Source organism: Gallinula chloropus, assembly GCF_964237585.1.
Source record: "Gallinula chloropus genome assembly, chromosome: 2".
NCBI lineage: Eukaryota > Metazoa > Chordata > Aves > Gruiformes > Rallidae > Gallinula > Gallinula chloropus.
In genome coordinates this window covers 43,279,517-43,303,598 of record NC_140086.1, presented here as the reverse complement: position 1 = coordinate 43,303,598, position 24,082 = coordinate 43,279,517, and the positions used below count along the sequence as shown (strand labels likewise).

Genomic DNA, 24,082 nt, shown 5'->3' with positions numbered 1-24,082 from the left:
GGAATACACAGTTTTTCAGACTTTATTAAGTAAAACACATTTGTTTTGAATCTCAAATACCACCTGCCTGGGCTGATAAAGTTTAAAAGCCATTAAGTAGCATTCTAAATTAATTAGTATTTAAAAATAAGTTAAGTTAAGTGATACTTAACCAGTATCTTCCCAGAGTTCAAAGAACAATGGATAAGGACTTTAAGTGCTAGCTTACAACTTAAGCAAAAGAAGTCACAAAATAACAAAAACTGAATCTGAATCACCCAGTTCACAAATATTTAAGGTTTTGGAGTTGGTTTGTTATTGGTTGTTTTTTTTTTTAATTGCTTTAGCATTGGAGTCAGTTGACATATCAAATCCTGGCTTTAGACTGTAGTGCAAATTTAGAATGCTTAAGTGTTACACAGCAAAATCAAAACCCACTAACAAATCTCCATAACTTCAAAACAGCAAAAGAACACATAACTGTCACAGGAACAAAAAATAATAAAAAAATTTACTTGCTGTTCTGCAGTAAGTGATGTTCTGATGTTCTGCATTTCTTCATTTTTTCTTTTCTCCTGTTCTTCAAGTTGTTCCAAGAACTTAATTTTTTCTTCCTGAAGCTTCTCTTGAAGTTCAGCAACCAGGCTTGATTCAGCAGATGATTCAGTGGGAGGACTTAAAAGAAAATGTTTAGGCTTTAAATCTGCAGCATATACAGAGTCCCAGAATACAAGAAATAAGCAACACAAGTCAGAAGTTCTTTTGAGGTGTTTTTCTGAAACGTTGAATAAATAATTATTATTCCAATTAAGCCATTGCTAAACTTTAATTCTACTTTTAAATCACGAGCATCTCACCAATCTTCTCCGGGACATTCTCTTTTTTAGAGAACTACACTGGCTCCCATTTTAATATTCTGGTTGGGGAGAGGGATTTTTTGCTTTATTTTTGTAATGTAGCAGAAGGTGTAGAAAGTGGTAAAGAGAGGACCAATGGCACATCACCTTCCTGAAATTCTCAGTGTGTGAAAAGGCAAAGCCTCCAGAGCTTTCACAGAATTAATACAATTCAGCAATATACCTTATGCTAAGCAATCCAGATATGAAACTCAAAACTCTTGGCTACAGAGTCTGGAGAACAGTAATAATGATCACAGTTATTGAGACAGGAAGGATAAAGACGTTAAATGGCTCTTGAAACATTTTCCATCATTGAACCCAAAGCATTAACAACCCTCTTCTGTGGTTGGGCTCGATTTATCAGGAACCACCACTGCAGAACACTGGGACAGACAACTTTTGTTAAAAAGTATTCATTTTAAGTTTCTGCTATTCTTCTCTACCAGAATCACATCTAATATAAATTAAATCCCCCAAAACCTAAGTCTTCATCTACATAAACATCAATGGTTTTCTCTAGTCAGAGCAGCCTTGAAGTATGGTCTCCTGATGTTAGTTAGTTAGGTAGGCTGTGCTGAAATCCAAACAACATGTGCTAATACACTAACACCCACAAGCACAGCTTCTGCTGCTAAAAATGCTCCAAGCATTTTTCTTGCTTCATAATGTAAAGATTCTCTTTTAAGACTGGGGTCCTACAGAACCTCAGAGACACCAGGAAGATTTAGCATATCAATGAAAACTGCACTGCAGAGGAGGCAGGGAACCTGTACTTCTAACAGCTGAACACTGGGTGGGAGTTCGGGCATCCATGAAAGAAATCATCAATTCCAGCCATCACTACAGCGGTTTTGCTTCACCATACCATCCAGCACATACCTGCTTATCTCTGTTTTGCCATCAATTCTCTCTCCAAGTTAAAGAGCACAGGATAAGTTTGAGAAGTGTCAAAAGGAGGTATGCCTGCACCTTACTTCACAAGCAACACAAGTTCATTATCCCACGTTATCTAAATGCAGCCTAAACCCACGGCTGTCAGCTGCACTAAACCAAAGCAGGAGTCATCTGCCTCTTGGGTAGTCTGCCTGGACTGCTGTTTGCCAATGACACCCAAGTAAAGGATATTGTTTTTCTCCAAAGGATGGCAACATATTCCTAGTTTCTAAAACCTCATGACTGTATCAGGTAATGGGGTTGCAGATTTCATCTGCAAAGGTCTCAACAACCAGGGCACCAGTGACAGTGCCTTTCTTTAGTGTTCTGAAGATACCAAAATGTCATTTCTTTAGAGACTGGGGCACTTCTGCACATAAACACTGTACTCTTAAGATGACAAAGGATGTATTTAGGAACACTGCATTACCACTGCTCTACCACATGAACACAGACTGAAGATACAAACTATTATGCTGTATCTAAGCATTCAAAAAGCCCAGAATCAAGCCTAACTGTGAGAGAAAGTGCATGCTCTTAGAGAGAAGCTTCACTACTGATGGCGGTGAGATAGAAGTGGCTGGACAATGCAGTCGAGATTCCTATCCAATTTTTAATGTTCTTTACAATGTAATAAATCTTTTAACTAATTAGCAAACTGCTTAACAATGAAAGTCATTACAGCACCTGTGTTTTTCAGTTTATCTTTGTTAGTGCATACTACAGTAGAAGGATTAAACAGGAGTTAAAAACACCTTTCAGTTTTCTTGTCTTTCTAATCACAATGACTTGAATTTCAGGCACATTATAACGAAGACACATTAATTTTCATATGTTGGTAACACACGGGTCACAAACATTTATCTGCTGGTGTTCATGGAAGTTCAGACCCCAAATTCCTGATGCCAGTGCCACATTTGGGTCAAATTTAACAATTCATCTCTCTGTCCCTGCCTTCTAGATGGCTAATGTAACACTACTCTTCCAGAAAAGGACATTTATCTGACAAGCATATTAGGCACATGCCAAATAAAAGTTGGTTTCTACCATTACAAGTTAGCTGCTACACAAAGACGGAGTGAGGATGGCAAATCAACCTGAAATTGCTGACATAGCCTGGGGGTTTAGGAACTCCAAAATCAAACAGCTAGACAGTGACTTTGAAATATGAGGACAGATTCACATAACATATATGCCCCATGGAGGAAAAAAACTAACAACAGATTAAAGGCATAAAAAGGAGTCTTAGAAAGCAATACACACTTTAAAGTCACACTGAAAGTTAAATTGACAGAACCCATAACAAGCTACAAACCATTTTTTACACTAAAGCAGACAGGGGTTTTTTTTTTTCCAAATACAATACTATCTCTTCTATCCTGCTTGTGTAAGTATACACACAGCTGTGCTCAGAACTGTTCAAATTTAAGTACAGATGGCAGATTTTTAACAAGTCTGATGACACAGCTACATCATTTCCTCGAGTCAATTTTAAAACACCTACAGTGTTATAATACATATAAAAGGAAGAGAACATAGTTTACCTTTTCCCTCCTCATTTTACTGTATTTCATTACGAGAATATTTTGTTCAATTAAGAAGGGCAGTTCTTAATTTCATTACATTCCAATCTTAATTCAAAAAATGCAACATTCTCTTGATATATTTTCCATTCACTGACATACAAAACAGACACCAATGTAACATCATTTAGTGACCAATCTGCTTATATATCAAAATCCTGAGGTAACGGGACTGACATGGGTGATTCAAATACAGTGGATATTCAGAAGTTCCTTGCACTGTGTGAACTGGGTGCATGTGCTTGCCTCTCTGCATAACCTTCACTCTCCTTTTCTTATTTTAATATTAAATTGACATTCAATAAATGCTAACTTAAGTCTGCATTCATGTTCTGCAGTAGTCTTCTGGCTTGTATGCCCATTCTGTCCCTTTTATTGGTCTTTTCTCATTTCACATACTTGGTATATCACAATACTTAAAAAACCCCGCTCTATTTAGCTATTGTACAAGAAAGCTATCTGCTGCATTCCTTCACACAAGAACATAAATGACAATTTAAAAATTCAAAATAGAATACTGTTTCCAAGCAGCAAATCAGTGAGAAAAAGCCCACTATTTCTGTTCCGTAACACCATGCTGCTGCTGGCATTACAAACTAGTAAGTCGATAAGAAATGATAAGTCACAAATAATTCTAGGAATTTATGGCAAGGGAAAGTATATTTTTCTTTTTTTTTTCTTTTTAAAATGGAAAAACACTGCAGACATTAACAATGAAAAACAATTATGTTAGGTGGTCTTTAAAATGATGTTGCCAATGTGTGTTTCATTATAAACCTCAAACTGAAGACCCTGGAATACATAACCGGCAGCTAAAAATCAGTGTAAGTCCAGGTAGCCATAGGACAGTTCTTAGTTGATCATATATATTCCCACATTTTCATGCCAATATTAGCATCAACAAGAGTGTATAGCTAGCCAAAGAAAGTTACCAGACCAAAAGCTAGTTACTACAAGGTCACACAGCGCTGGTGTCAGAGCAAATGGAGAAGGGCTGAGATCATCAAAATCAGAAGTGCAAGCAACATGCTACTGTAGAAACATTCCTTCAATGCAACATTACGAGACTGACATATAAAACCTTCACTGCTGCCTGGAAATAATATTATGTAAGATATTTCACAATCTTTGAGATTAACAGACACACGAGTATCACTAACTATAAAATGGCAGCAACTTGAAACTTGAGTATAGAAACCAACCCAGATAAACTCTATTAAAATACCCATGTATTTGTACTTACTGCATACTGCATCATGAATACACTGTATTAATTACTTTAAAATGCTAGGAAAACACAGTAACAATTCTTACAGTACCTCCGGTTTACTTGCATCTCAAGTTGTTGTATTTTTTCCAAAAGCCCTTTTTCAGCAGCTTCCCTCTGCAATTCAAACTCTTTACAAGCAGTTTGTACTGCATCCTCTTTTTCACAAGTGAGCTTCTGAATGAGCAACTGTCTGTCTTGTTCTTGGTTAGACACTAACAGTTCTTTCTCTTCTTTAAGCTTATGGATAATAGATTCATATTTTTCTTGCTGCTCACAGAGACACAATTTTTCTGTTTTTTCCTTTTCTAGGGCACTCACTTCCAACTCTAACTTACTCTGTAGTTCCGTTATTTGCCCTGAAAGTCTTTTTTCTGCCTCAGAAGTTTTTTGATGAAGAAGTGTTACTTTATTTAGTTCAGTTCTAAGCAAATTTGATTCTTCTTCGTATCTGTTTACTAGCTCAGAAATGCACTGATCTTTCTCAATTGTCAACAGAGTCCTTAGTTCCGATAAGCCCACTAGATATTCATCACTGTTAATCTGTATTTTATTGTTTAATTTCTCTATCTCCTTTTTTAAGCTTTCTGTTTCCTTATCAATTTGAGATTTTAAGGTCTCTTGTTGCTGGTTTTTGCTTTCTTCCAAAAGAAGCTTCATTTCATCAGTTTCTGCCTCTTTCAGGGCAAGTTCAACTTCCAATTTACACCTCAAATCAGACAGATCTGAAACCTTCAGTTGCAGCTCTTCTACTTGTTGTTGTTTCTCTTGCACAACTGCCGCATGAGATTCCTGCATTTGTTCAAGTCTATGCTGGTTCTCTTTTTTTAATTTATCTAAACAGTCCTTGTGCTCAGCTAGCACCTTCTCAAATTCCTGTAAATGCCTGGCTTGTAGGTTGCTTTCCAGTTCTTTTAAATGGCTTTGCTCTAAACTCTCAAGTTCTGCCCTCAAGAGCTGTAGTTTTTCATTGTTTTCAACATGAAGTTTTTTCAAGTCTTCAAGTACTACCTCACGAGACTGTCTCAGTTCTTTAATTTCACAATTTTGTGTCTCCATTTGGCATTCCAATTCAAGTAATTTCTGGTCTTTTTCATTCTGAAGGCAAACTACGGCTTCTTTCTCATTTTTCACCATTGCAAATTCATCATTCTTATTCTGCAGAACTTCCTCGAGACCTAGTAAGTCACCTTTTAACTTCTTAATCTTCTTTTTATTTTCTTCACCATCCTCCAATAATTTATTAATTTTAGTCTCATATTCACTTTTCAAAGACTGTAATTCTTTTTGATGTTTATCTTTTAGTGTTTTTTCAAGTAAAAGTTTTACCTTTTCAATAGTATTTATTATTTCTAGCGAAATGCATTTTAAAGAATTAGAAAAGTCACACTGTTCTCTATGTACAAGTGTTCTAAAGTGGCAAAGATCTTCTTTTATACCCCTTAAATGTACCTTTGAGTCTTGGGCAATAACCCTACACTTTTCCATGCAAACGTTGAGAGATGCATTTTCTACTGAAACGTCCTTTACACAAGAACTTTTGTCTTGCATACGTCTGCTGTCTATTGCATTGATAACTGAAGAATAAAGAGATTCCACCATCATTTCTGGACTCTGTGGATCACTTATTACATTAGGAGATGCTGGATTTTCTTCTATTACAAATTCATTTACTGCTGACATAAAGTCAGATTCTGGACTTTCTGCTAGTGAATCCAAGTCCAATGACCCTTGCTTAAGAGCTTGCTCCAAGTTCGAGTGGGCAATAGTTTCAAAGTCAAACGTATGAGCATCGATGCTGTCTGGAGACAATTCTTCTAATGGAGCTGGGGGACACACAGGAGGACACAGGGGACCCTGAAGACTGAGCGATGGAGGAGTTCTTGAAGAGGTAGCAATTGCAGTTCCTGTTGTACTTTCCATCCTTGGTGTGGTAGCAGATTGTGGCGATGCTTGACTATTGGAGGCCTACAAGTTATAAAATATGAAACAATCACTTAAATTACCTGGCAAAAAGAGAACTTGAAAAGTCAGCCGTATATTCTGTAGCAGTCCAAAAATATGACTAAAATATAAGTTAAATTTGCAGAAATTCAGAGAGGTTTTCCAGCAAGTTTCAAAAAAACACCATTTATAAATGCATAAATATTAATACATGTTCATTTATTCAAGTCTTATGTAAATCATGTAACTGTATCCAAAAGTCTTCTTATATAGATCATGTATAATTGTATTTGAAACATGTGTGGTTGATAAAAAAATGGAAGTAACCAATCAGAAATAGGCTTTGCTTTCTAACAGCCTATTGATTTCAGTTCATCTAATCATTTAGTTACTAAATTATTTTACTGTTGCTTACACTGCTATTAAAAATCAGTATACTCCAGTCACGATTAATATAATAAGCAAAGAAAGTTTACAAGAAGCTTTACTGTCACTAAACTGTCACCTACTAACATCATGCACGAGATCTGTTCTACTTGTGAGACTATAGTAGTAGCAGCTTACAGAATAATTTAAAGCAACATTCTGACTTTTCAGAATTCAAGAAACACCAGAGCCTGAAGGGATTTCCTCCCCCTGACCCCATGTTGCCTCCATTGCTCCCAATTTTTGTCATTTTGCCTCTAGACCTTGGGTATCACCAAACCTGATTCTGGAGCATCAGATCCTTTCAATACTAATGAGAAGAGCTAATGGTTTGAATAATCACCTATAATCAATCATCCAGTAACAGCACCTTGTAATCCAATGCAAAGATTAAGAAAAATGTATCTTTCCAGAACTGTTCCCACATAATTTTGGTCAATGCTTTTGATTATTAAAAAACTAAAAACTTACCTTTAAGTCAGTTTTCAAATAAATTTTCATTAAATAACATGTTTAAATCTCATCTTTATCAGTTCTTGTTCATTACTATATGAATTATACAGCAAGATCTCAAGATCCAGTAAATACTCTGCTGCATAGTGGAAATTCAGGTACAGTGTTTGAAAATCAATCTTTGCTATTTTAAAGACATTATGCTTTTTAATACTGCCACGGAATGCATATTTTAAGTTAATTCAGCTGAAGTTTATCATAGCTATAATAGTTGTTACATGCACTTATTTCTATGCACCTGAAATTCAGTAAAGCAACATCTTGAAGTGCTTTGGAAAAAAAAACAAACGAAAACCCCTCAGCACAGCCTTAGAGACCATGCAAACAGCCTGTGGTCTGTAACTCACAAGCTTTCTGTATGTGACAAATTCAGTTTAAGTATGATGTATTTATAAGGTTACACTTTTGTTACAGATTTTATCTTTGGTGTGTTACACATGCAAAGGACAAGAGATATCTACTTCTGGTACCTCTGTAGAATCATGCTAGAAGGTGAAGAGTAAGGATATTGCATGAAAAGGAAAAAAAAAACCAAATCAAAAACCCCACAACTGTCACTGTGTGGAGTAATATTCTACTGAGCTTAGCTTCCTCATGACCCAGGGCTATAACAAATTCCATGCCTTTGCATTGGCTGCTGTGAGACAAGTCTCTTCATTAAAGTACCTGCTTACTGCCTAGTGAAGAGTTAAACCTCACATTTGAGTGGCTGAAATTATAGGAAGACTTTGCTTATTGTTGTCTATTTTCCTGAGAAGCTGATGCCTGCCATCTAGTCTCTTCACAATCCACAAGCAACAATGAATGTGTCATACAATGAGTCCTGTGATAACAAAGGAGGAGTCAAGAGCAAATGAAAAAAAAAGGAGAGAAGCTGAGTTAATTTTTTAAGTACTTGGGTGTTGCTGGATTAATTATGTGATAAACAGTCAGGGAATCGGGCAATTCTTGGAAGGATTACAGTGTTTGAATTTCACCTTGAACAAATTGTAGATTCATATTCTCACTTGAAAAGCCAACTTCTCTTAGAAGAGAAACTTTCAACACCAAAGGATTGCATAATCATCTTACCTGACTCCTACAGGCACCTTAACTTTCTCCTGGACATCTTTAACCCAATCACTGATCTGCTCAAACTTTGTCAGTATGTATGGAAATGAGAGGGCGCAGCAATATCTTTGGTGTCAGACCATTACATTACAAAGAATAAGCAGAAAGCTTTTAAAAAGGAAAACATATCAAAGTAGAAACAAATTAAACAAAAATCAGCAACAGTGTTATTTACTCTGAAGTAATACTAAAAAAATAAAAGGATACTGGCTATCAGAGAAGCAAATCATCATTAACGTTCTATGAATATCAAAGCTGAAATAATAAGAGTAGACACTTAAAAAGATATGCTATGAACATCCCCAGTAAGGTATGGGATCTCCTCTCTGACTCACTCTTTGCTCGTCTGCAGCAACAGCTTTTCTCCTCTACCTAAAGCACCTATCAAAAGGTGTGGTGGTTGATGCAGTACGATGAATTCCCACTTGATCCAGACAGAGCCAAACTACTGCACTACCAACAAGCCAGGGAAATGATCCCAGTACAACTTAAATGAAAAGGCTTCTGCTGCCACTTGTATAGAATGTGAGGTTGGTGTCAAAAGTGCCTCCCTGAGAGACTGCAAGAGCAGCATTCTGTTCCATGGGCAACACTCAATGCCTGCACAGCCATCACCAACTCTGCAGTGCACTGGGGCGGTATCTCACAGTTCACCAACAGAATGTGTAGGTGCATGAAGCTGAAGGCATCTTCAGGACTATTACTAAATGTTTATCCATCTTTCTCCTATCAATACTAAGGATAAGAGAAGAACATTTTAAATTACTGCAGTAATTCTATGCAAAAAACCCACAGGTAAAACTAGCATAATTAAAAAAAAAATACTTCTAGATCATCTGCAGAAAATAGCACCACAGAGTAGAACACAGTATCTTTCATCAAGTAAAAACAAGAGCACCGTTGCTGAGAAAGAAAAAAATATTAATCTGACAGATCTATTTGCTTCAATTCCAAAAAGAGAGTTCAAATGAATCACTGAAATTACACATACTGATGGGCACTTTTAAAGTGACATCATGAATGGTCCACTCTGTGCAATGCAATTTAGTCTAAGGAAAGAGACAATTATCCAAATCTGTCTAAACACTTGACATTTCTGAGTCAGTCAAGAATTCAAACTGGTCAAAGCACTGCAAAAGGGAAGAGTGGAAAGAACAACTTGTCCCAATCTGGCAAACACCTTTTTTGTGGAGCCAGATACTGAATAAAATTTCTCAGATAAGCACGTCTGAGCCAAAAAGGGCAAACCATACAGACCTAAAACAAGACACGCTTCTAGTTTACTTTTTTACTGCTATTAAATATATTTTGAATTAAAACTTACTCCCATCATTTCACACACTACTGTCATTACAAGCCTGTACATACAGAGCACAGCTAACCCAAACTAGTCAAAGGGATATTCCACACCACAGGACATCATGCTAAGTACTTAAGAGTAGAAGCTGACCAGAGAGAAGTCACTGCTCAGAGACTGACTAGGCATCAGATTCTGGACAGTGGGCAAATTGTATCCTAAATATTAATATTTACTACTTCCTTTGCTGTCGCAGTAAACCCTCCTTACCCCAGGCATGAGTTTTACCTTTTTCTTCCAATTCTCCTCCCCATCCCACCAAAGGGAAAGGTGGGGGCGGGGGGGAAGAATGAGCAAGCAGCCGCGTGGTGCTCAGCTGCCAGCTGGGGCTAAAGCACAACACAAGCCTGAGTGAAAAAATAATTCATTACAACACCTGTCACTATCCTGATTTCTCATGAGAGAAATTTCAGGATGCTGCAGTTGGGGGCGGAGTTCTGTGCTTCAGAGCACAGTCTGCTGGAAGAGCATGTTCAGAAAACTCTGATTTCAGAAAATTTACACCACTCCTAGCCATTCTGTGGTGAGGCCCTAACAGTCCTGTTCTTAACAGCTGTTCATATAAAAGCAATCTACATAGAGAGCTAAGAATTAACTGATGCACGTTTTCTGTATTGCAGAACAAAAAGCAGCCCAGATCTCATTTTACATATATGAAAGAATTCCAGTAAATCTGTTGTTCAAGTCCCAGAATAACAGGAATACAGGACTTCATGTTACCTCATATAAGCAGGAATTCAAAATCAAATATGTCCAGAAACCTTGGCAGATACTTCTATTCAGCAGAGTGGATACAAACACACCATAGATAACATGGAGTTCCACAAAAATGACACCTTTTTTCTATAGCAAAACTAATACAGAAATCAAATTTCAGGCAGCCAGCTGCAAGTAAAATTTTAAGCATTGCTAAATTCACCTGGAGTTTCACTGGGACAGGCTACAGTCTGAAGCTAAAAGGAACCTGTTTGGTGTATTATGAAAGTTAGAGGCTGAATGCACAGAAGCAACCAAGAGAAGTTTGACTGCTGCTTAACAGAGTCGCTAGGGGAAAGATCTGCTTGACATGCAGACTGAAACTAGGAAGAGATCTTTTTGCCATCTGTCCCTTCTACACTCAAAGAAATGAACTGCATAGATTTCTTCCCTTCGCCCCAAAACAGGGCTACAACAAAGGACTAAGTGACACATCAATATTCAGGCTAATGGGGACAACTAACCAGGGCTCTAAATTCTCCTTAACTGCTTGTGCCAAAGGGACTGAAGAAGCAATGCAAAAAAAACCCAAACCCTCTAGTGAAGTTACAACTTCATTAAATACAAACTAAAGCAACAGAGGCAAAATGCACATATCCTGCACACAAAGCTTGAGAAAATGGCATAAACCAGAACTATTAACAGAAACTTCTACAATTTCTGCGCAACATAATCATGTTAAATGTTGATATGATATTCAATATCTAGTCGCTATTCTCTAGATAGACCCACTTTACTCAGAGCTCAAAATTCTCAGAATATTTATTACTATGTGATTAGAAAGGAAACTATTTTTGCAGTTACAAGACCAACGAATCTTTATATCTGGAAAAATAAAATTTCTTTCTAGAATGATTTATAAAAAGCAATATTATTAATTTATTCTACTCTTAAATAAAATATTCCCTTTTCTTGGTAAAGAAAAATAAAAATACCTTTTGTTCATTCAGCAGGTCTGTAATGGTTTGTGACATTTCATCCAAACTCTGTGCTGCCTTTACCAGGTTATGTAGAGCACGTACATGCTGGTGAAGAGGTTCAAAGTCACAAAGTAAGGGAACCCTGAAAAACAGTAGAGTTTTACAATTTTTCTTCTAGAGTGTTAGCCTAATGCTCAAATATATTAACTCAACCAAAGTAAGCTTCCCTCTGTATAAGGTCTGTGCTTTCCTCATTTTGTTTATTTCACAGGGAAAATCTAAAACCCACATGCTATTTAAGGTAAGAACTTGAGAGCTTTTAAGCAGTAGATAATGATATACAGTGATGGGGTAGTAATGTGTCAGAGTCTTGCCTTCTGAGAAACAAATATTACCAGTAATACCTAGAGTTAAACCAAGAGTAACAGAAACAACACAGTGATTAGATCTGCAATTGAAGCACTTATGTTTGCAAATGACTGTTCTTCTCTCCAGTTGGATTGTCTCCAACCCAGCTCTTTCTTTGAAGCCACTTTTAATTCTCTACTGTTTTATTTTAATAATAGGCAACCTAAATTAAAAGGCTGATTAAAGTGCCATGATCACATTGCAAGTGTCACAAAATAAGTTTTCTAAGTTTCTGGAAAAGCAACATTTAATTTTTCTCGAGAGTTCATATATCCAGAATTTTTAATTTGTCCAGGAATAGCTCCATTGAAATCGAAGCAGGAGCTCATTTAGGCTACCAATATAATATAAATAGATTATATTCCAATATATTCTGCATTTGCTATGCAATATATAGGGCAAGTGCTATTTTTAGCGTATTTTTGTACAATTAAGATTTCAGTAATTGCTCAGACATGAAAGAAGACTGAAGTATTTAAAGTAAATAGAAGCATGATTTTCATTATGCAGCTCAGGAGTTCGGTGAGGACAGAAAGAACATTGTGATGGGGCTGTTTCTTTATCACTTGCTTTTTAAATGTTAATCGAAAATGCTAAAGAAAGCACTGATCCAAAGCTGCTTCTGAAGCTCAGTGTCTACCAAGGCGTGTGACAGCTCTGCCCACTCCAGTTGCACCACTATCAGCAGTATTTCCATCAAAGGCATCCCTAGCCCAGAAACCAGGAGGAACGTAACATAATCCCACCTCTGTTGCCATCAAGTGGAAAGCTATGTCACTACAATTCAGACCAACTACACCAGCTTGGTTAGTGATTGGTTTTCTGGCAATGGCAAGGCAAAATTCTTCCTGAATTCGGTCCAGACTTCCCAGGAAAGTTGTAAAATTCTCACAGACCCAAAAATCAGGCAGACATCAGCAATATGAAACTACAGCTAGCATTTTTACCCTACAGAATCACCAAAAGCATAACAAGAGAAATTCAAAGTGTACATCAGCTGTATCATGATCTAGAACCGTCAAGCAGAGTCAGCTCATTATATTTATTGCTAGTTCAAGCAGAAATACCTAACGATGGCCAGGAATTCTGAATCAAAAGGAATGACAGTACAAAATAGAGGTGAAAAAAATAGTGAATTCAGCTCCTCCACTGTGTGCCAGTAACAGGCTGATACTGTTTGTGAATCTGACAGGTGACAGCAGTGAATCCTCCTGTAAGATTTACTTCCCATCCTTTGTGGGACTGTGACCATGGGGCTACAAAAAAAAAAAAAAAAAAAAGAAAAAAAAAGAAAAAGGCACCTACACTTATCTCTAATTACAGATCTCTTCTAGGAGACTAAGACTGATTCAGGCAGCTATACTGAGAGACAGGTCTCTCCCTAGACAGAACCTTGATGAGAATTTGCTACTGCCTGTTTCCTGCCCATTATTTTGATTGACATTTCTCTATCAGATTGCTACAGGTTTAAGATGTATGGCTATGACAACTTACAGTCAACCCTTCCAGAAAAAAAATCTCCAGTTCTAGGTAAGAAACTAAACACGTTAAGTTCCCTTTGAGACAAAACAGTAGCTTTCCTGTCTACACTTGTATGTCTGCCTCATTGTTGGGAGTTAAGAAACACGGAACTAGAGCCTCTGCTCAAAATGATGGATTTCCATAGACAGCAGCAGCACTTTGAGAAAAAACAATGATTGAGAATAGGAAATCTCTAGGATCTCATGCTGAGCTGAAGAAACTTGTTTTATTTCCTCCAGAATATCACTTAAAGAGTGAAAAAAAAAAATCTAATTGTGATCTGAGAAAACAAAGTTAATTTCAGTGTAAATCTGACTTTTTTTGTTTGTTTGTTTATAGTTATGGGGCAGTTCAGAGGTACATCTAACATTCTCTACATCTCAATACAGGGTACATGTTCAAAGCACCCAAGCTTGAGCTAGTGAAGCATATAGATAACACTGCATTAAGGCAGTGAAGACCACTAATTAAAAAAGCGTTCTTGCCTGTTCCTTGGGAAAAAAATGAACTGGGAAAAAGATAAGGGGGAAGCTACTTCCATAGCATACAAAGTTTTTTAAAAAGTGCTTTACCTGAGTAATGGCTGTACTTCTGAAGGACAAAAAGACTGCAAAAACTGCAAGTCACTCAATGAGATATCTGGAAGTTCACTGTCAAATCTGCGAGGTTTTCGTGTCTGTATTAAGAAGAAATCAGTTTACACATTGTTAAGGTAAATAATATCAAGATAACTAAGGAAGGATTAAAAATACCTTCATCAGTAACACAGAAAAGATGGTGTTAAACTGGTATCTCTCTCTCCAAAGACTTCATACTTTCTTTGAACAACCCCATACCCCTAAAAACACCCAAACTTATTTATGTTTATAGTCATAACTATCCACAGTGTCTCCAATAGTAGCAGAATAGTCTCATGGTTGGAAGGGGCCTACAATGATGATTTAGTCCAACTTACTCTATAGCGACAAGTTTCATAACTTTAGCACATTCCTAATGTTTAAGGGATAAGAGATGACAACAGTGAATGTTCACTGATTGTGCTGTAAAACATACAGCAATTCAGTTCAGTATTGAAAACCCTGAAATGAGTAGCATTCCTATTTTTCGAAGTATCCTTAAGCAAAAAGCTACAAAGGAGCAACTGCAGAGGTTAAACAAGGCAACGTGAGACATGAACATGATGAATAAGGGAGAGTTACCTTACTTGAATTAACTTATTTCATACAGCTTGGTTAACAGGCAATGCTCAATTACAGCTACACTTTTTCACCCTTTCATGTTATCAGCCAACGAAGAGACAAAAATGCTTTTCCACTCATCCAGTCATTACAGAAAAACATAAAAACCTTTTACTTGCTTTTGCCATCCAATTAATTTTATGGCTTTATTATTCAGAAGAGAGAATTAGATGATCAAATTATCCCTCTTCTTTTCTTATCATTAATAGCAATGTTTTGTTCAATACTACAGACTCCTTGTTAAAAAGGAGTATTGAGTCAACATTTCCTCTCCCTCACACTGCAAGTTGTGAACCAATGTTAATACCTGGCCACTTGAAATAGCAAACACTAACTGCTGCTTTCTTGTCTGTGTCAGAGCAACATGACAGGCTTATAGCTAGAATGAATTAAGGTTTGGTTTCTAATTTATGAGAATACTGTTTATAAAAAAAATGTAGTAAAACCAGAATATTGAATACATACACAAAAGGATGGAGGCCAGGAATCAAGTCCTCTAAACAAGCGATTCCTTAGAAAAGACTTCCCTGAGCAAAGAAAAAACAGTTATTTAAAAGAAAGAAAAGTAACTTAGAAAACCTCTAGAGAAGACAATTAAGCTGCTACAGTTTTAACAGCTGAATTCATTCTTTAAAGCATTAACTACATCATTTCTTGACAACATAAACATAGAGCACAGACCTTCACACAACACCCACCACCCAAGCAGAACTTCTTGTTTCATTGAGGCTTTTTTTGCTTAATGCTCACACCTGCAAAAGCCTCAACTCCTTTTTCAAACTGCCCTTGTAATCTTTACAATTACCTTTCCAAAATTTTGATAACTTTTTTCTTAATTTTCTTATTTTAGCAGTTAATTCAGAACATAAATTGCAGACTTTGCAGAATTTTATTTTTTACCACGAACTTTTTAACTTTTTCTTCTTAAAACTTCTGAACTTCTGGTCAAGCTCTTTAGACCTAGGTCTTGTCATTCTTGGTTTTGTGAGGGTTTTTTTGTGAGGTTTTTTGCCTTGGGTACACCCCCCCCCCCCCCCCGCGAAGTACAGAGGAAATTGTAGCAAAATCCTAATATTCAATAATGGGTTTTAAAGTGTTAATTAAAAGAATTTGCAAAGCACATTCAAAACGAGAGGCTGAATTTGAATTTAACAACTAAAAACTTTACCTTTTACAAACATTAAACTAATTGGAACTTTCACAGTACTTTGAATAATTGGTATGAAGCAGTTCAATTATTTGATTAACAGAAAAAGATTTTAATCATAATAGGACTATTTGGAACTTTTCATGTATTTCCTATATAAGTAAAATAAAAAAATATACAGGTATTTAAAGATACCTTAGTATTACTATTTTAACTGTGAAGGCAGAGTCATAAGTAACCACAACTCTTAGTTCACAGAAGAGAAAGTACTTACTGAACAGTTTACCAAAAGATTCCCTTTTTGCCTTTTCAGCTTCATATAGGTGTTTCCCATCTTTTATTAAAGCACCTGCCCACTGTGGAAGCGAAAATATATAATTAGTTGTTAATTTATAAGTAGACACAAAAGCCTGGTCTCAGTTTTACTTACTTACCTCCCTGTAGTGTTTTATGAACATTTTTCTCCTCACAACCTCAACAACAGCTAGACAGTACATTTGAGGAACAGTACTGAGAGCTTCTACAACCTTGACCCTTTCTAGGAGCTCTGTTACAAGACGAAGTAATGCTTGTAGTTTCTCTCCATCTTGGTCAGCATGAAGCATTACAAAACAACACCACCTACAAAAGTAGGTTACACTTTAGACATTTTAGAAGATAACAACTTAGTCATCTTTTCTGCATTTAAATTTCACTAAGATTAGCAACGTGTCTGGATGAACTAAACAATGACATCATTTTGCACGGGACAACAACGAACTATTTGGCAGTATCCCCGAATTCAGAATTCAGTAGTCACCTTGTAGTTCCCCATTAATTTCTCACAGTAAGATATACATATCAGCGTTCAAAAAAAAAAAAAAAAGAATACTTATCACCATTTAAGTTAGGGTATTGGTTTTGGCAGGTCATACATACATAACTTTAGCAACTATGGTACTGTAACTTTCTCCAGAACAATTTAAAAAAGCTAGAACATAGAGATTACTTTCTGATTATAAATCTTTAAGTTACTTTTTGAAAAGCATTAGCAAGAGATCTTAAGGATAGGGATATTATCAAAGAAATAAGCTCAAAACACTGTTGGGGAAGTTCACACCATCTACTCATGCACTACAAATGCACATGTAAACAAAATTACCTGCACCTTGTAACCACACACATCGTCAATTCTCTTATTGATAAAATTAATATATTAATTTCAAGCACACCCACTAACATAGCTAAATCATAGGATAACTACTGAAAAGGTAATCAACCACTATGATTGATGTAAAACATTACAGCTACTTTGCTATCAGAGACGGCATAAGGTTGAGGTATATCCCACAAATAAGAAAAAAAATTGACAAAAGTAAAAACGTAAGAACAAATACAAACAGTAAACATTAAGCAAACAGAAACTTATACTAACAGAGAAACTAAAAGACAGGCACTGTTCACTTTCTCAGAGTAGTGCATAGTAGGAAACAAAATAAAGGCAGTATACAAAGCCAGTAAGTGGCCAGTTCAAAACACAAAAAGAAGCACAGTTTATAACATATAGCTAATTTGTGGAACTTGCAAAAATAAAAACACAATCCTGGAATTCGTGGAGTCAAAAAGAAGTTGGCTTATGTCACAACAAATCCCCCCACACACTATAAACAAAGAAGAGCTGCTTCTAGATCAGACAAGAATATTCTCTTCAAATTATATACAGTCATGCTCTTTCCTCATTATTGGGTTCCCATTGTGGCCATTTGCTACTAACTGCTACTGAAGACAAGCCAGAAAAGGTCTTCAGCCTGACCCACTGTACAGTGGGGCTTTTTGTATGTTTGTTTTGTTGGTGTGTGGTGGTTTTGGGTCTGTGGCTGTTGGTTGGGTTTTCTTCCTATGCTTTGTTCTTCTCTTCAAAACTATCCTCTTTACATTCACTCTTCACACTCCATTAGCTTGTTCCTTTCAAAGGGATGCAAGTCTTTTCTTCTAACAACTTAAGGATTACACATATACAACACAAATATTTTAATATATAAGATGCGAACGTGAACCTATGTCCTACTTACTATTCCTTAATACCTGCTGCAGTGAAGAATGGTGTGCTAAGAAAAGATGCATAGGCAAAGACAAATTCACACTTTACCTAGCAGGTTTGTTTGTTTGTTTGTCTTTTAAAAAGCAAAAGAAGATCTTTGTCCATAGTGCACTACTGATTCTGTTCTACTACTTCCTCCACCTTGCATCTGCTTCATCTCTACAAACTGAAATCTCTTCAAGGAAAGAATACAATAAATCTACTTGATGAATATCCAGTGTTAAAGTCTAACCAGGTAAAAATGTCACCTAAGTATTTCTGCTAGCATAAACAAATATTTTCTTCCAAAAATTAAACTGTTTTTTGTCAGATACATCAGACAAGTATCTAAGGCTTAGTAATTAAACTGTAGCAGTGTAAAAAACTTACTGCCTTCCATGCTGAATAGTAACAATGCTTATATGAAAATGACATTTTTACTGGTTGTATCTAGATATAATTATTTCTTATGAACTACAAGGAAATAAAACTATTGGCATGTTTTTCTTCTGCTTTGATGTGATCACATGCTAACGAAGAGTGTTTCACAATATAATTGCCAGTCATTTTAGATAAGATACTGAAAACTTCTGAGGTTGATGAGGAGAGGGAATTGTAGGTTCTTAGATATTGTTTTATTGATATGAAGACCATTTAAATTCTACTAAAAGTTTTTCTTAAAATAATACTTGTTTCACACTTACAAATAGCTTCATATATGAACTGAAGTGATCCAACTTTTATTTTCTCTCCTATTAAGAAAAACTTTACGCATTACCAAAGATGACACATGTTTTAAGCAGTCCTGATGCAAGTGGAAGCAATAGGAAGTTGAAAGTTGTAACTTACTTCAGTCTCACTTGTAGATTATTTGCAAGCTCCTGTTTGGCAGTGGTACATTTTTGTTTAATATCTAACAGTTTTCTGTGATTAGTTAACATAATCATCAGCTGATTTGCATGACTTAAACATAAATCAGGCAGTACAGAAGGATCTTTCAAGTTTTCAGCTCTCTTCTGATTAGCCAAAAATCCCTAGAGGAAGGAAACACATGTTACACAGGTTTTGTGACAAATCAAACAAAGGGATCCATCTTCTCTGTAAGAGTGGAAGCATTTCAATAAACTTACTGTAACCAGTTAGGAGTGTAGCAGTGCTACATAGAGAAGCGTCAAAGTTGCTTTCTTTTCATTGTATAATCCCATCTAAATCAATCTCATCTGCCATTTCTCTTCCAAAGAGTCACCAACACAACTCAAGAGCTTTACACAACTAGCCAACACCAGTGAAAAATCACTGAAGTTAACGCAACAGAAAAGTACCTACTAGTATGGAAGGGATCAGCCTTCATTCTAATTTCTGCAAACCACCAGCTTGTTAACTTCTGGTATATGCAAGACTTCACATCAACTTCGAGCATTTTCAGTACTACGGTAGGCTAAAGACTATAGCTCTTTTTTTGTAAATAAATTCATACATGACACTAATTCTTCAAGAGCCAAGATAGAACCCATACATCTTATTTGCACATAAGAGATGGGCATGGCAAAAAAAAAAAAAATAATGTATTGTAGATGGTAACAGACAATTTCTAAAAGGCTGAGGAAGGAAACAGGGAAGATGGACTGCCTTAGATAAACAGGTCTTAAACGGATGTTTACAGTTCCACAAACTTGTGTATTAAACCTTTGTTTTCTTAAAGTATTCTAAACTAGATAATAGTTTTAAGTGTTTCTTTCCAAAGCTGAGGTGGATGAGGACAATAAATAAACAATAGAAAGTTATACAGAACTGCTGAAAAGTGAAACCGCTGTCATGGCTGATTTGATACTGAATGTAAAGCAATCTTGTAATAAGATCTTATAAAACACATTTCTAAAGCCCTCCAGAAATAGCTCTATCCTAGTAAGAACAGCACAGAAATCAAAGTAAGGAAAAAAGTATATTAAGTGTAATGAAAGAGATGCACTCTGAAGATGGAAAGGAGTACTTGGAAGAGTCAACCATGTACTGAATGAGAAAGGACCTGCTGGGAAACACAAGCAAGCTGGAAACATTTTAACTGTATGTATTATCTGAGCCAAGCAAATGGAAACCAGAAAAGGTGGGAAGAACTGTGTGCTGGTTTGTCTGGGGTAGTTAACTTTCTTCACAATAGCCAGCATGGAGCCATGTTTTGGATTTGTGCTGAAAACAGAGTTGATAACCCAGGGATGTTCTTGTTTCTGCTGATCAGTGCTTCTCTGCTTCTCATACCACCCCAACAGTGAGTAGATTTGGGCTGTACAAGAAGCTGGGAGAGGACACAGATGGGACAGTTGACCCCAACTGGATATCCAAAGGGATATTCCATACCATATGATGTCATGATCATCTTATAAAGCCTGGGGAGAAGGAAGCGGGGGCGTGTGAGTGGGTGTGTTTGGAGTGATGGCATTTGTCTCCCTAAGTAATTGTTAAATGTGACAGCTCCCTGCTTTCCTGGGGATGGCTGAACACCTGGCAAATTAATTCCTTGGTTTGCTCTGCTTGTGTATGTGCTGCTTTTACTTCACCTATTAAAATGTCTTTTTTTCACTCTCTCCCCCAACCCACTGGGGAGGAGCAAGCAAGAGACTTATGAGATGCCTAGTTGGCAGCTGGGGTTAAATTGAGATGATAAACAAGAGATCAGTCCCATTAAAAAATACTCAGGTTATTTCACCAAGGAAGACCAAGACATTGAAGAAACAAACTGTGATAATCTTTAGGGAATTGCCAAGCACCAAAATCAAAAGCAGTACAGGCATAAGAACATACAGATTTAAACTAGCCAAGACTTTTTTCATATATGTAATTAATGGATGTTTATAAACATCAGGGCAATCAGACACTACACAACTTTCTAAAAGGAATATAGAACTCAAGAAAATAATTGCTTTTAAATAGCAGCTCAGTAAGCTTTCTAAATGAATCACATGGCATGAAGCCTGAAATGACACAAAACTGGATGCAGTAAGACACAAAAATCCTTCCAGCTTTACTCTTATTTCCAAAAGGCTATTCATAAATTTTACTATTTGCTGCTATTTCTTAATCTGTGGACCCATCTTTAAGATAAAACTTAAATTACCCTAGTATGCAAATCAGCATGCTAGAAAAAGGCCAACTAAGAAAAACTGCAGTAAACAGACAAAAAAATCTGGGGATAATCCAATAAATTTGGACATATCCAAGATCTTGCCTTTCTAGCCCTCGGGTGACAGAATTCATGACACCAGCATCACAAACAAACTAATAAAGGTGCTGAAAGACAGGTATGATAATGCTTAGTCATTTCTCCCAATGACTATTTCCAATTTAAAGAAGTAACAATAAAGAATATTTAAGGCTTTTTAGTCTGAAGTTCCATCAACCAACAGGAAAGGACTGCAATCAGTGATATAATACGCAGGCAAGAAGACCCCAAATCACTGTAAACCTAGGGTTTAATTTTATTTACCAAGAAACAGGAAGAAAACAAAGTGGTCACCTGCAAACCCTTATTTTTGTCTATGTTTAAACAGAGCTGTTAGAGGAGTAACAATTCTATCAACCTAATTGATAGAAATGCATTTGGATGTAACATTTGAAAAGCTATACTACCTTTAGAGGAATTAAAAGAAAAAAAAGGTCAAACAAAATCTGGAGAACATGTAGTGATAGCACCAGGGGTAATGGCCTTAAACTGAAGAAGGGTAGGTTTAGATTAGACATTAGGAAGAAAATTTTACCTGCGAGGGTGGTGAGGCCCTGGCACAGGCTGCCCAGAGAAGCTGTGGCTGCCCCCTCCCTAGCAGCGTTTAAGGCTGGATGGGGCTTTGGGCACCCTGGTCTAGTGAACAGCCAACCCCTGTTCATAGCGAGGGGTTGGAACTAGATGATCTTTGAGGTCTCTTCGAACCCAAATCATTCCATGGTTCTGTATTTTTAAAGATAAATTAAACCCTCTTCATCATTCTTAGATAATTTGAGGGAGTAACACAACACAGCCCTAATATCTTAGAAGCATCTAATTGTTTTCCAACAGTATCCAAACAACTGCTAAGACTGTTACTAAAATGCTTCTGTAAGGCTTAAATATAATATTAAGGACTAAAAGCATCTGGTAGATTACTTAATCACTTGTTTAACCACAAATATTTAATTAATTGAAGCTTGAAAAGCCTTCACAGAATGAAAAAGCCAGACACACTGTAACATTCTGACTTTTTAAAAACCCCTATAACAATAGGCAATTTACAAAAAGCAAACACAAATATGAAGATCTGAAAGTTACAAGCCTAACAAGGTACAAGTTACAAGGTACAAACTGTAAATTTACAGTGGCAGGAAAAGAAGGTGCCAAAGTACCTTTCCAAATTACTTTCGGGCATCTCATTCAAAAGTGGGATTGTTAAACTTGAGGTAGGCTCTTCATTCAAGTAACAGGGAGCACATGGCTAACACCACCACATCCATTCTTGGGCAATCAAGCATAGGGATGAAAGAGTAGCTTTTCCATTATGCTGAATTCCCTTGGGTTTAGCACTGGCCTACAATATAAACACTGCAAGACTGAGATTTAGCAGAAGCTTACTTCTAAACTGGCTCACTGAAGTCATCTGAAGACAGGCTCCACTTTTAAATTACACTGCCAGAAGTACCGGTAGCACCCACCCTTACGTACCAGCCAGAAGATGGAGCAGGAAGCCCGGGTCTTGTGTGATTATCAGCCCAGTTCTTTCCTCCTCCAAAGGAGAAAATCTAACTATCCCAAGATAAGGTGTCAGCATTGTTCACTTACTCCTACTAACGAGCTCTGATTGCACACTGGTATATAAGAAACTCACGCTTCCTTTATGGTCCCAACTCTGATGTAATGGTGAAAACCTGAGTATCAAATAATGGCCATGCACAGATTTTAACATACTTCCAGTTGCAAACAAGGCATTAAAGTACAGCCTTAGATATAAGGTTAACTGAAGCTCATCACAGAAGTTGTATTTAATACAGAAGCTTTGATATGGCACTCTAATGTATTTAAAAATAAAAGCTAGACTACTTGGAATGTAAAATATATTTAATCAAATTTCTAATCACTTCACTGTCTAGTGCAAGCACACTGCTCTCTCTCCTCATATAACCTTGTGATCAACCAGTAGACACATTGCATCTTCACTGGTCCTTTATCCTTGAGTGACAAGTTACCAAGGGCTCAGTATTTCTCTTCAGAACTAAATTTAACCTACTCTCCAACTGCAGTTCTAGCTGTTTTTTGTAGACCGCAACAGAAAACCCTTCCACAACTCAAACCTGAAGTTCCCTAATTTTTCTAACTCCTGAACAATATAATGCAGCAGGATTATAATTCCCCTTTTCAGCTCAGAAAAACAAAACCTGCCCCCTCAGAACAAGAAAACCTAACTGGAGTGGCACATGAGTGAAATAACACTTCTAAAAGAAAGGATAAAGATGCAGTGGAATGGTTCAACTGTCTGGTTTTATTTGTTTGACTCTGGAACTAGTTGAAGGTCAGAAGATGACAAAATATTAAGACCAAAACAACAAAACAGTTGGTGTGACAGGTAGTGTTCAGGACATGCAACTTTGACACGATGTCAGTTTCATGCATCATTTTCCCCATTTCTACCTTCTGTTTAATGACAGACTGGACAATTTCACAAAGATCAACCAGTTCACAGCATCCTCATCTCTAACATACAAGCAACTGTAAACTACTGGCAGTCTCTAACCATCTATCATCACCAAAAATTTGTGGGCCTTTAATGCAGCTGTACAACCATGTAGAATTTAGACAGATTTGACAGAGATAATTATGGGCAGTTCCTAAGATGATATTTAAGCCAGTTATTTTCCTTAAACTCAAAATTCCAATTAAAAATACCAGTTTTCAAATAAGCTTTAAAATAAATATCTATGGTGTTTATAGCCATTAGACATTTTCCTGAGATCCTATTTTTATTAGCAGCTTTCTACATTAATGTGTTACACTAATACAGCA

At 36.6% G+C, this 24,082-nt stretch overlaps 1 protein-coding gene across 2 annotated transcripts in view; it reads right to left on the bottom strand.

Annotated features, from left to right (window-relative positions):
- The window catches only part of RB1CC1 (RB1 inducible coiled-coil 1), a gene marked incomplete at its 5' end in the record, with an annotated part of 57,689 nt that overhangs the window by 11,844 nt on the left and 21,763 nt on the right, over positions 1–24,082 (bottom strand). For both annotated transcript variants that reach the window (XM_084279910.1, XM_084279911.1), the window contains 8 exons: positions 495–654; positions 4,714–6,629; positions 11,703–11,829; positions 14,189–14,292; positions 15,320–15,381; positions 16,276–16,357; positions 16,436–16,622; positions 18,910–19,094. In XM_084279910.1, coding sequence (XP_084136036.1) covers positions 495–654; positions 4,714–6,629; positions 11,703–11,829; positions 14,189–14,292; positions 15,320–15,381; positions 16,276–16,357; positions 16,436–16,622; positions 18,910–19,094 — 2,823 coding nt within the window. The remainder of the gene's footprint in view (positions 1–494; positions 655–4,713; positions 6,630–11,702; positions 11,830–14,188; positions 14,293–15,319; positions 15,382–16,275; positions 16,358–16,435; positions 16,623–18,909; positions 19,095–24,082) is intronic.